Consider the following 13356-nt stretch of genomic DNA (forward strand, 5'->3'; position numbering starts at 1 on the left):
ACTGAGCTGATCCCTGGTTAGATAAAGATTTAGCTCAAATGTGCCCACGCTTAATAAACATAACATGAGGCTGGAACTGTTTTTTTATTACCTAAGATGACAAATACAAAATAAACCAAACTTGTATTTTAAAAAATAGAAAACAAAGCACCATAAATCAACACTAGAGCAGATGGAAAACTTAGAGTGGAGAAGAAATCTTAACAGGAGGATTTTTGAGAATTAATCGGGGACCTTTAGATTATAGTTTCAGAGCTAGTTACCGTATGAGTTGCTTTGCTAATTTACTAATGATTTTGGAACATAGTCTTTCAGGCTTAGTTGCGTTTGTCTTCTTAAACATCTGACAGACTGAGGAATATCAGGAGGAAGAGATAATTCCTGGTAAAAGGTGCATTTCATCTGAGCTTGTAGTTCCCCAAAAAAACTTCAAAAATGTTATATTGAAGGAGTTTCATGTACTTGGCACATTAATGTTCAGGAGTTCTTCAGAATTCTTTCATGGGATTTTTTTCTTCTGAGGCCTTTATGATGTTTATATCAATATTAGTTCTATATCATATCGACCCAAATTAAAAAATATATATCCTAAACAAAGTTGTTGTCATTTCGTCCAGTCATAGGTGAAGGTGAAAATGACAGCATGTTTACTTTCACATTAACCTAACTTTCTGTTTTACTTGGAAAGAGACATAGATCTTTTGAATGTTTTCGACATTAACATAACACAGCTGTAGGGTGGTAACATAAAGTAAAATACAACATTTTTTGGGTTATATTTTTGCCAGCTAATAGCATCCCGTAGTTTTATTTGATTTGCTTAAAATGCAGCTTAAAATTTCTAATTTTGACAATTTTCTCTGTGGATGTGATAACTAATGCTATATCTTAAATGGTTTTAGTTGGCTGCTTTATTAGTTCATCTATTGTTTTTTGGTTGTTGTTTTTTTTTCCCCCCAGCATTATCTGGCTTGTCCACCTAAGCTGAGAACAATAAAAAAAACATAGCAATTACAGTCGAGTTCCCTGATGCACAATGAGCAGGCATACTGTAAGGCTATCGCTCCTTTCTGCAGGCTTGAAACCCGAAATAACAGATGAAACAGTTTTTCTATTCCTCCTTAGCTCGCTTTAACAACATTGAGCATCTAGCTGCTACAGAAAGTTAGAAAAGTAACAACTAAAATGAACCATAGCTTCGAAAGTCTTTGGAATGACCCTCTGTGTCAAAACTCTTTGGGTGCATAACTGTTGATAATATAGCAATGGTTGGTTGATGTTTCAAGATTGATGTTTCTAAAATGTTAGGCATTTGAGACCCCATTACTAAAAATTCTTTAGCAATCACTCAGAGTATTCAAAGAATGTCGTGCCTTGAAGAGCTATAAAACAGCAATCTTCTGTTGTAATTACTGGAATTCACTGCAGCTAGTACTGGAGAGAGTGCAGCTGTCAAATGGTCTCTTGCTTACATCTTTACTCACGCTGTTTTATTTTCACATTTCCACTAAATAGATCAAGTGATAACTTGAGATGTGTTTTAGGGAGATTGTTTTCACGTTTTTTGGACAAGGTTTGCATGAACATGGAAGAGATTAAAGTCTGTTTAAGGTTTTAGGTTCATTTCATCTTTTTCATTCTACAGATTGAGTAACTTAAAGTGTTTTTAATCATCCTATGTTTTATACATTTAACACATGTAAGTTTGGGATGCATTCACAAAACTCGATCTCTACTCTCTAAGGGTGGAATTCTCTTATTTAGAAATCTTTAATTTTTATGTTTCACATTTTGTTTTGTTACTTTAACATGTACAAAAAATAACTTAGGTTATAAGGTTTTGCACAGATCTTTGCGTTGGAAGGCACAGTGACAACTGTTGTGAGAAAAGTGTCTCACTCTAAGAAAATCAAAACAAACTGTCTGTCTGGGGCCCTGCAGAGGATTTCAGACATGTGGTTTCCTGTTTAGAAAAAAAAGAAAAAAAAATTATAGAGCTGGAGGGCTTGGTCTAGGCAGTCAGCAAGATGACTTTAACATTCATCATCCTACCTTGTTCAACCAGACTTCTGGCTTTTGTCTTACAGTCACCTCCAGAAAGGATTTACTGTCAGTTATTTTGACAAATCAAGATTTTGATGCATGTTTCTTCACTTTCAGTTTGAATCAGTAAAAAATAGAATCAAGATATGAATATATCTTGGTAAAGAAGATTTAAAGTAATTGTGAACCTGATTAAAGTAGAAAAGTTACCTGCAGCTTTCAAAGTTTTCTATGAATGCAGCTAAATTCATGAGCTGGTGTCGTTTGGAAAATCTGTTCCAGACACACCCTCTACTAACTTACAAAAATACAACAAATTCTATAAAGAGGTACAATATGTGGTTGACTGGGTCAGGATCTCGAGTTGTTTTTAGATCTGCGGTCCAGACGGTAACTTAAATGGACATTCCACAAGCAAGGAGCAGTTCCTCTAAGAATATTATCCTCTTAGCTGGACAAATGAGTCTGCCACAAACTAATCTAAATAGGTCATCTAAAAATTTAATGAGACGTATCATAACTGGGATAAACATATTGGTGTCAAAAGCTTCTAAAAGGGACATAGTTTTCAAAATAAAGGGAAAAGCAGTAAGTTCATGAAAAGTCACACCTGCATTATTGAGCCCCATTAGATCATGTTACAAATGATGTTACAAAGAAAAAACTTAATTTTCACTAGTTAAATATCCATTTTATCAAAGGTTTTAGAGCTTATGCATCATATTAACACTTTATAAGAAGTATTTAGAAGTTATCATTAATTGAAATGATGTAAACAATCTACTGTTATGATTATTTAAATACTAGCAGATAATGATTTTTAGTAAAAAAAATGTTAATTAAAACCAAAAGGTCCATGCAGCAGGAATCCAATGAATAATTAGTAGCCCAAAAAGCAAATTAACAAAAGGTCCTCACTCACATTTTAAACTGTGTCAGGTAAAGGCTCACCAATTATAATCAGTCATAAAAATAATCATTTACCGCCTCCACAGGGCCTCCACCATCTACCAACATTTTGGGCCGTCAGAGTTTGGAGTCAATCTACACAGATCACACTGTGTCAAAAGGAAAATAAAGAATAAAATAGTGAAGTAAAGCAGTTTAATGGTGGTTCTGGGTCTTGGTCTGACCTCTACATTAATCATTGGCTTTTAGTGCATGATCCATGCATGCGTGTCTGAGCACCTCTAGGCTAAGCAGCAGAGCGGATCAGAGTGTCCATGCAGTGTAAATTAGGATGAAAACAAATGGCAAAGTACAGTCAGGAGTGGCGCTACAAGCAAAGTTAGGACAACAATAAGAAAGCTATGCAGATCAACATTGGTTTTAAGGATTAATCCGAACAGAGTAAAACCTGACTAAATTGGCAAAAACACAAACATCTTAAAACTCAATATAAATAGTTTAGTCTCTTTGATTTTCTGTTCTTCAGCTATATATGATTTACATTAAAACTGAAATGGTTACTATGATGGAATTACTACAGTATAGACAGAGACCTATTTGCCTGAACTTCTCAGTCATAACTATTATTATGGTTTGAAAATAAGTATGCAGGGGTCTAGCTTCTCTTTCTTTATGTTTGTTATGTATACATAGAAAAAAGAGACTTGACCATGTATTTAGCAACAACTTCTGTGTAAAAGTTTCTAGAATTTTGGATGCATTCTTAAACCCAGTGGATGTTGGGAATGTGAAGATGCATCTTTTCTTTGAAGCACCTTTTGAAAGTCTCCTCCATGATGGAAACGTTTGTTTTCCTCTTCATCCTTTCCAAATCCTTAATAAGATGCTTTGTACTGTATTTTATTTACTGAGCATGACCTTGTCTGTTTTACTCAAATGAAGTGACCATCTTTACTATGCGATGAGCCAGAATTCATCGCCTTATTTTTCTCCTCATATATGTTTCACCTGGTCTGACTCATCGCTTTGTAGAGTTTTCAATCTCAGCTGTTGATGCTATAAGGTCTGCTTCTACTTCTATTTGTTATACCGTTAACTTTAGTTTTGTTTCCTCTATTTGTAAAGTTTTTCTTTGATGTAGCAGCCTGTGCCATTGTAATGGCCACCTCTTCATTGGCCTTTTTTAACTTTGAAGATGACTTAGATAGTTGTTTTTTCCAGTGGAAGTGAATTGTAATCTATTTGGAAACTGTCCATCTGTCCAATTTTTTTTATTGTGAAATTACTCAACTTTCAAAATCCTTCATGAATTACAACAGCTTTGCTTTTCTTGGTTCATACCAGTCATAACTGTTCTTTTCCTTTTCCCCATCTGATAAGAGCTCTTGCACAGACTTGTGAGGTTTTTCCAATACTTTACACACCTCAGATATATCACTGATTTTATCAACTTTTTCGCCCTCAGTCTTCAAAGTCTTTGTTTCAGTTGTCCTCCTTTTACATGCTCCCAATCTGCTTCTGTCTACGTGAGGCGGTGCACGCTTCCAACATGTCCTCAGACTGACCCAGCTGTGGTCTTAGCGATGTCAGACATTGTTAGAAGTAATCAGACAAATCATTTTGTTTTCAGTTTATTCTATCCATAAACATGCCGTATCCCTTTATACGTCCATAAATCACAACTTTGCTTCCTGTAAAGTTCAGATTGTTTCTGTGTAGAGCAGCGGTGCAGATAATCCTAAATTCAATAAGCTGATTGATTTTACCCACGGTCCCACGGCTGCATTCCCTCCCAGTCTGCTGGTGATTGGCTGGATCTCCCCTCTGACTTTGCACATTGTTTTAAACTTCAGTATAATCTTACTGTATCATGGCCATTATATTCAGATAAAGGAAAATGAATGTCAGAGTAGTTCCTTAGGTGAAGGTTCTCAGGGCAATAAAAAAAATTAAAAAAAGATTTGGGCTTTTTACTAGAAAGGTCTTTTAGTCTCAAGGGTGACTTTAAGTGAAACGTAATTTAGTGGCCAAAAAAAACAACGTTTCTATGCACATCCAGCACAAAAACAACTCTTCTTTTTACAGCATTCTCTATGGTTTTACTCTAATTGTTATTTATTTTTTTCCACTTTTTACATTTAGCATCCCAAAATAATTTCTTGTTTCATAGTTGACGTGTTAAGGATGTAGAATGTGTTACATTGAAAGTGGTAAAAGCATTGAAGCGAATTATTCAGTGTTTTACACCACGAAATAAACCTGAAATTTAAATTTCTACATTTGAACCGACTGTATAGATGCATTTATCAATTATTGCTAAACGTATATTAAATTCTGTAGTTTCAAACTGAAGTTGTTAAATAAGATATTGATAATATCAACTTAAAGTGTTATACTTAGCCAGAAAATTCTTCATCTGTAGCTCTAATGTGTTCTTGTCCTGGTTATCAATGCTTTTCTTACATCATTGTCATCATTTTATCTCATTAGAACCTTTGGTGCAATCTCCACTTGGATCCGCCCTCCTTGTCAGCCTGGTGCCTCCTCTGATCATAGCCATTGTTGTCATCACTTCCTTCTACTCCTACCGGGTTTACCGTCAGCAGCAAAACCCACGTAAGAAGGGTCAGCCGAGGGACTTCAGCGACCAGCGGGCCATCATAGCTGAAGAGGGTTCAGACAGCAGCTCGCAACTCGCCAATAACCTGAATCACAACACCGAGCTGCTGCCCATCGAGCTGGACGTTCTGGTCGGTAAGGGCCGCTTTGCAGAGGTCTACAAAGCCAAGCTGAGGCAGGGCTCCTCAGTGAGCGAGGAGCACCACTTTGAGACGGTGGCGGTTAAGATTTTCCAGTACGAGGAGTATGCCTCCTGGAAGAACGAGAAGGACATTTTCTCAGACGCCGACCTGAAGCATGAGAACGTGCTTCACTTCCTGACAGCGGAGGAGAGGAAGGGGCAGAGGCAGTACTGGTTAATCACAGCTTACCATCCACTAGGAAACCTTCAAGAGTATCTAACCAATCACGTTATCTCCTGGCATGATATGTGGCTTCTCGGGAGCTCGCTGGCGAGCGTTGTGGCACACCTTCATAGTGAACGCACTTCCTGCGGCCGCTGGAAGGTTCCAGTTGCTCACAGGGACATTAAAAGCTCCAATATACTCGTGAAACAGGACATGACCTGCTGCCTATGTGATTTTGGCCTCGCACTCCGGCTGGACAACACTTTGTCTGTAGATGAACTGGCCAACAGCGGACAGGTAAGACCTTCTAATCCTTAGATTATGATTCTGTTTCACATTTCTGGCTTAGAACGGTTTCCCTTTTACTAAACAATACATTATCCAGCAAAGGGTCTCATACATCTTGAACTTTTTTAACACTTTGCACACCTTTATTTCCAATTTTGTAGGGATTGAATGTTACGCACCAGTGCAAAAAAATCTATAATTGTGAAGCTAAAGGAAAATAATGCTAAGCTTTAAAAAATGTTAAATAAAAACCAAAGAAGTGTTTTCAGTCCTGTTTACCCTGATAGTCTTCAAAGAAAATAAGAAGATGCTCACTTAATTTCCCAGGTCTTATTATAAATACACTCAAAAGGAAATACCTTGAATATTTTGAAAAACTTAACAAAACAAACAGAATTACTAAAACAAAAAAGCAGCATTGTGTAGACATTTACACCAGTGTAAGTTGTTTGGCATTGAGGAAGTTTTAGGAAAGATAATCAACTTGTCATTTCCTAATGAGCATTTTCAAGTTGTTCTCTTAAAGCCGTACATATTTAATCTCAAAGGACTGAGTTTTCTGACGTAACGGCTAATTTTGTTTTTGTTTTTTATTAAGGCCTCATCATAGGCATCCCAGCACAGCTAATGCTCTTTAATGCTCTTAATACATGTAGATGGTAATGATGTTAAACAGAAGTGCCGCATTGACGAGCTTAGGGACACATTTTGCTTTTTAATTATGCTTTATGTCAGTCATCTTTTTGATTGAAATAAATGTGTAGGGATGAATGCAAAGGTACAAAGGGTCTACTTGTCACATATTTACAGCAACTACAGCTAAAAACTGCACTACTTAATAAGCATTCTTCAACAAAAGTCAGAGAAGAGAGGAATTTCAGCCATAAAGATCTCTGCGTTTGTCTGATTTCTCCCAGGTGGGCACGGCCAGATACATGGCTCCTGAGGTGTTGGAGTCCAGAATCAATCTGGAAAACATTGAGTCTTTCAAGCAGGCAGATGTTTACTCAATGGCTCTGGTTCTGTGGGAGATCATCTCCAGATGCAGTGCAATTGGAGGTAAGATGGCAGAAAATACAGAAACTCTTGGATAACATGAGGAAACATTGCATGGCAAGTCGATTCATGCTGTAAAATCTAATTTCTTCTTAAAAGATACTTTATTTAGCCGTAAAGGCAAAACTTGTGGTTTTCCGGTTTCTTGATTTGTTTAGTTTTATGATCCTGTCATGCAGTTCAAAGGATTTTCCAGGTTTTTATGATTTGGATAAAAACAAAACAAAAAATGATTAACTGTCATCCTTTTATAAAATTATGCTTGAAATACTAACAGATGTTTCAAAATAACCGAATATGATTTTTTTTTTTTTCGCTTCCAGTATAACGGAATCTGTCTTTTGCTAATAATGCTTTTTAATACTGATAACCAACAACAACTTTAGACTCTACAAATTGTTTACTACTGCCTAAAGTAGTTTAAGTCATAAGTTTACATACGTGCGCTGTTCGATTATGAAACGTACAACTTCCATATAGTTTAGATTTGTTGTACATTTTCTCTAATACACAAGAAGTAAAAATGATACATACAAGCTCAAATATATGCAAACAGCTTTGTCTTATAACAAGATGCAGAGGAACTCCTGCTTTTTGCAACTTTTTTACAAGTTTGAGGCATGAATGTGGTTTACTGCTCTTTTTAAATTATTAGATTTTTTTCCTGACCCTTACCCTTTTTGGTTTGTTTTTTTTATTTTTTTTTACCACATTTCCAATATGCTAAAAGTTAGGCTTCTTTAGAACCTTAATGATGTAAAGTTAAAAACATATGAAGGCAATCCTTCTACCCACCTTGTACAATTTGACCCTCATATGATGCTGCCACCCTCATGCTTGTGGTTCAGTGTTATTCCAGTCTTTCCCTGACTCATTCAAACATACTTTTTGCCATTGTGATCAGACAGCTCAAACATTGTTTCCTCTGCCCATAGAAGGCTCTCTAAAAAAGGAACTCTGCTTATATATGTAAAACCATGGATAAGAGGTCTGAAGTTTTTGTTGTACATCAGCACTTATCTCTTTGCCTCTTTTGTGGACATTTACCTTGACTTGGGACAAACTTTGCAGTTGCTTGTTTCAAGTCACAAATCCCTAAAACCCATCATAATGTATCATCGTGTTTGTATATATTAGACTAAAGGAAAGATACATACAATTTAAATTTGAGCAATTTTTGATTGTTTTTAAAGTTCATGTGAGCTATGTTTCAGGTTTTATTGTACAAAAGCATCCAACCATTAAAAGGAAGACATCAAATACTTTGTTAGATTATCAAAAACTTATGATTTGTTATCTATCACAATTGGATATAAAATTCTGCACCTCCTTTTCCAGGAAACCTCTTCCCTAAAAACAGTTGCAAGTGGCTGATCATAAATGGTAAAGAAATCAAAGAATTCAAGGTTCTGAAAGAAACAGTTTACAATATTTAGTATACAAAATAAAAATGTATATATGTCTACCTGAAGGTTTGGGCTGAATTGTTTTATTCAATTCAGTTAATTTATATAGCACCGAATCACAACACAACATCTCATGGAATTTTACAGAGACAAATCAATCAGATAGTGCAGTCAGTTTAAAAACCAGCTGATTGCATTGAGTCATTGTCTTGCTGGACATATTACTCCTACATGTACCGGTAGGTGAGCATGTGGTGACAGTAGATATATTTAGTTGCATATTGTCGTTGACTCTTCAGCAATCGCCTCACACAGAGCATGCATGATCTGTTCTGGAAACAAACGGTTAATCAAATGAGCTCAGAGCCAGGTTACATGTTAGGCGGATGAAGGGACCACATAGAGTTAGTCAGAGTAAAAGTTGAGCCTTAGGAGAGAAACAGGACCAAACAATAAAAAAAGCCAAACTCTATCCTCATTAATCAAAGGTGTTTATGTCACCAGCACAGCGGATATTTCCCTCTATGATGGTGTCACAGCTGAACTGGAACCAACGAAATGAAGCTACTTTGACAGAAAAAAGCAGAGCGAACATAAAGTTACAGGTTGAGCTAACAGATTGCTGAATGGGAGAATAGAGATGGAATGAAGCAGAATGATGAAAAAGGGGTCCTTATGTCTTCCATCAGTTTAAGCATGTAGCAGCATAACTATAGAGATAGCTCAGGATAACCTGAGTCAATCCAACTATAAGATTTATCAATAGAGAAGGTAGGAGTAGAAAGAGTATCTGGCTCATGGACCTAAACCCATAGTTGGTTCCATTCTTAAAGCCAGTCAGTCAATCAATCAATCAATCGATACAGGAGAGGGGCCTGATAACTGAAAGACCTGCCTCCCCTTCTACATACACCTGGCAATACAGAGTGAAGATCCCTTATTTAGAGCTTTATACATGAAAAGGAGGATTTTAAATTTTATTCTGGATTAACAGGAAGAAATGAACAGATGTTTTTGCTTGCAGCTTAATTTTTTTCCGCCCTGATCCAAACCTGCTTTGAATAGTCAGAATCTTTCCTAATTTTACCAGAATAATTACTCTTATAAGTTTAGCATCCACTTAGCGCACATTTTAAGCTTCATGTTAATTACTATTTACAATAACGAAACATAAGTAGATGATTATATGAGTCAATATTAGAAATGCTTAGTTGACTTTTAAAAGGAATGTCTCAGAAGCAGCACAGAGATTTGGCTCGCCAAAGTTCTCCATGTTATCAGGAAATCATAAGGTTCAATGGGACAGTTTACTCATGTTGTCTAGACAAAGGAAAGAATTTTGGGGTCTGGGATCAGATGCCTGGTTCTGTCTTCCTCAGAGATGTTTGCTGTAATTGCTCAATAGCATCTCACATTTTCCATAGAATTCTAAAAGAGCAGACTTTGGAAAAATGTTTTACTTCCTTTTTTTTTTTTTTTTTTTCTTAAATAGTCTGGTGTTCCTGGTTACAATTAATCATAGGATGATGGGAAATATGTAAGAGCAATCCAAACAACACTAAAAAAACATGTTTAGATATGCAAATAGCATGGTGCAAAACTGCTAAGAGACAGATGTTTTTCCTCTGAACCCCCAAATTCTTTAACAATTGTTTGTTAAGGCAGACTCTGCTTCACAAGTCTTTCAAACATAAAAAGCTCCTGCATTCAATAGATAATATAATAAAGCATTGTTTTCAGTTACATGATGGACTGTAAAGCAAATAATACATTTTAAATGGATGGATTATTCTGATTTATTTGATTAAATTCAAAATTGGCCAAAGGTTGACAGTTTGTCAGTAAATAGTATAATGTAACCATTTTCTTGGTCACTTAAATGTTGTGAGTTGTTTTAGTGGATATTATGCAAAAATAGAAAGCTTGGGAAGACATCTATTATTACCAAATGGCTCTCCTAGAAATATTTTACAGTGTTAAACTGTACCTGGGGTTTTTAATCTTAAATTACTTGAATGTTTTAAACATTAGAGTTAAGATGTTTATGTTCTTCTGCAAGAAAGGGATCCAGGTAGATTAAATATTGATGGGTGTTTTTAATATCCATAATGGCTGATTATTCTACAATGAGTGATAGGAGGTTCAAGCAAGAATCTGGAAACATCATAGAGAATATCACTATTCTTCGGAAAATAAAAATAACATAAAGGATTGCTTGCTTGTTTTCAATTGGGGACGACAAAGAACAAATCATTTCAGAGTAATATCCAAATTTATCCCTGAACCCATGTAGCCCATACAGTCCTTTCACCTGTTTCTGAATTTGAATCTTCTTTGCATCTTTAATGTGGATGTAACAGTACAGTTGAGGAAACTTCTCTGAAAACTAGTGAAAATCAGCATTTTCTGATGTAATGAATCTGTTAGGGTCAAAGTTGAATGGGTGATGTAGTCGAGGCTGACTAAGGTTCAAGAAGACAGAAGTGTTCTGCCTCTACATGGCGAATGAGCCTGTCTTGGAACTACTGATATCTTCTTGCTTTTCTGCCATAAAACAATATATTTGGAGTCTTAAAGTCATATAAATAGATTTTCCTACTGAAATATGGATTTCTGTTGCTCTTTTAGAGTTACCATGGCTGTCTTTTTCTCCTCTGATACATGCCTTCCATGCCCAGGCTGTTAGTGTAGGTTGACAGTCATGTCTTGGTAGATTTTGCCGTTTTTTGCCCTTTCTGTTTTTGTATGGTAAATTAAACAGTGTTCTGTCAGACGTTCAAAGCTCGGGACAGTGATTTATAACTCAACTATATTTTAAGGTTTTCTATATTCATTGACCAAATACTTGCTTTGCAAGCAAAATGAATTGCCTCGAGATCCTGAAAATACATCTTACCAGAATCCAATAGATCCATTAGCCTTGAAAACAGAAATGCTTCGAACATTAAAATGCAGTGATGTCTATGACGTTAAGCAGAAGAAAAACAAACATGGCCGCCCCAATGGATGTACCTTGTAGACTCTGCTCTTCAGTCTGTTTTAGCTGGAATATCTCTATTTCTTTTTTGAAAAAGAAGCAAAAGAATGTCTTTTTTCCATTTGCGGATGAGAAAGATATTCACATGTCCCTCCCAATCAGATTTGGTAAGATTTGATTTATCAGTTAACTTCGCTAGTTGTGAAACTAATCAAGAATGTGATACATCACAGCTGCTACTGTTGCTGTGATTGGTTAAATACTTAACATGGGTGGCCACTTGGAGATTTACCCAATCAGCTTCAAAGAATTGGAGTGAAAGTCCCCCCCATTTTGCCGTTAGCCTTTCCAAAATGATACAGTTTAAACTTCAAATTAAGCTACATGTCTCAATATGGCTTATTATAAAAACACCTAATTTTACCTCACAATTGTGTTGTGTGTTTTTTTTTTTAAATAAAAGTTTTGTTGGTTGCATTTTTACTCCATAATTTCCCAATAAAATTCTATAAAACTACTTCAAGAGTTCCAGAAAGTCAGTTTGCTTTTTATCAATTAAGAGTTGTTTTAGTAAGCGTTGAAAGGCAAAAATTAAGCTGTTTTAAATAAAAAAAAATTTAAAACAAACTATAAATGCATATACAGTATTTTAAATTTGCCTTTTGAATAATTAACCAGTTTTCTAGGCATGTCTAGTCAATCATCTTTGCACATTTTCCTCCTTCACACTTACTGCTTTTAGTTTCCAGATAACAAATTGACTTAAACCTATAAACCAAAAATGACAGTAAAAGCCTTGATTGATTAAAATCCCCTTTGCTGTCCTGCTTAATGATTACAATTTGACCTGTAGAGAATAAAAGTATAGTAACATTATTCATCAGAAGAGCAGCATTAAGCCCTTTCTATTGATCATTGCAAGATACCAGACAAAACCTCAATCAACGACCCATTAGTCAAGACGACATTGAAATCTGAAAGTGTCAAACAAGCAATCCATCTTGTGGCCGAGGTGTCGGGAATCAGCACTAATGTATGTTATTCATGTGTGTGTGAGGCTGGTCCAACAGCAAGGTCAGGATGTGTGCAAATAATGGAAATGAGTGATTATCTACAGGCGGAGCATTGTGCTGAAGTTGGTGTTGATGCTCGGCCGTTTGTTTTCACTTCCCTTTAACGTCCCTGCGGTCCTGTTTCGTTTCATTTCTGCCGCGGCTCCCATCTCCATTGTGTCAGAACAGTGATTAAGAGCCGCGTTTGGGCATTTACTCTCCTGCTTTGGATGGAGCTTTCCTGTTTTGCCCCACAACCCCTCTCCGGGGGGAGCTCCTTGAAGCGTATCAATGGAGTTACCCTGACCAAAAGTCTGCGACCTATGTGACCCAAACCCCCCAACCACCACCTCTTTTCCAGTAAGAATGTGTAATTCCTGTGTGTATTTCAAAAGAAAATTGCTTGTTTCCTGTTTTGGACGGGACACAATTCCAAGAAAGAGTTTTTTTTATTGAGAGGTTTGAATAAGCTCATAAATATGTGTCTACACTTTCTGTAATTCTGAATTTTAAGAATTTTTGTAATTTGACAGCTGGTCAGGGGGGAAAAAAAAACACCAAGATCAAAGGCTAACTGTCTTTCTGGGTTTCTACGATATTGGACAATTCTGATTGCAGAGTTTATTAGATCAGAAAAAGATAATAATAGAAGTATAAAA

The 13356-nt window shown here is 36.1% G+C and overlaps 1 protein-coding gene across 1 annotated transcript in view; it reads left to right on the forward strand.

The window, feature by feature from the left end:
- Nucleotides 1-13356, forward strand: part of LOC119778004 (TGF-beta receptor type-2-like) — a 36539-nt gene that overhangs the window by 15161 nt on the left and 8022 nt on the right. The window contains exons 4-5 of the mRNA XM_038277020.1: nucleotides 5443-6215; nucleotides 7124-7265. Coding sequence (XP_038132948.1) covers nucleotides 5443-6215; nucleotides 7124-7265 — 915 coding nt within the window. The remainder of the gene's footprint in view (nucleotides 1-5442; nucleotides 6216-7123; nucleotides 7266-13356) is intronic.

This window comes from Cyprinodon tularosa, unplaced genomic scaffold (genome assembly GCF_016077235.1).
Source record: "Cyprinodon tularosa strain WSP-4 unplaced genomic scaffold, ASM1607723v1 ctg13, whole genome shotgun sequence".
NCBI lineage: Eukaryota > Metazoa > Chordata > Actinopteri > Cyprinodontiformes > Cyprinodontidae > Cyprinodon > Cyprinodon tularosa.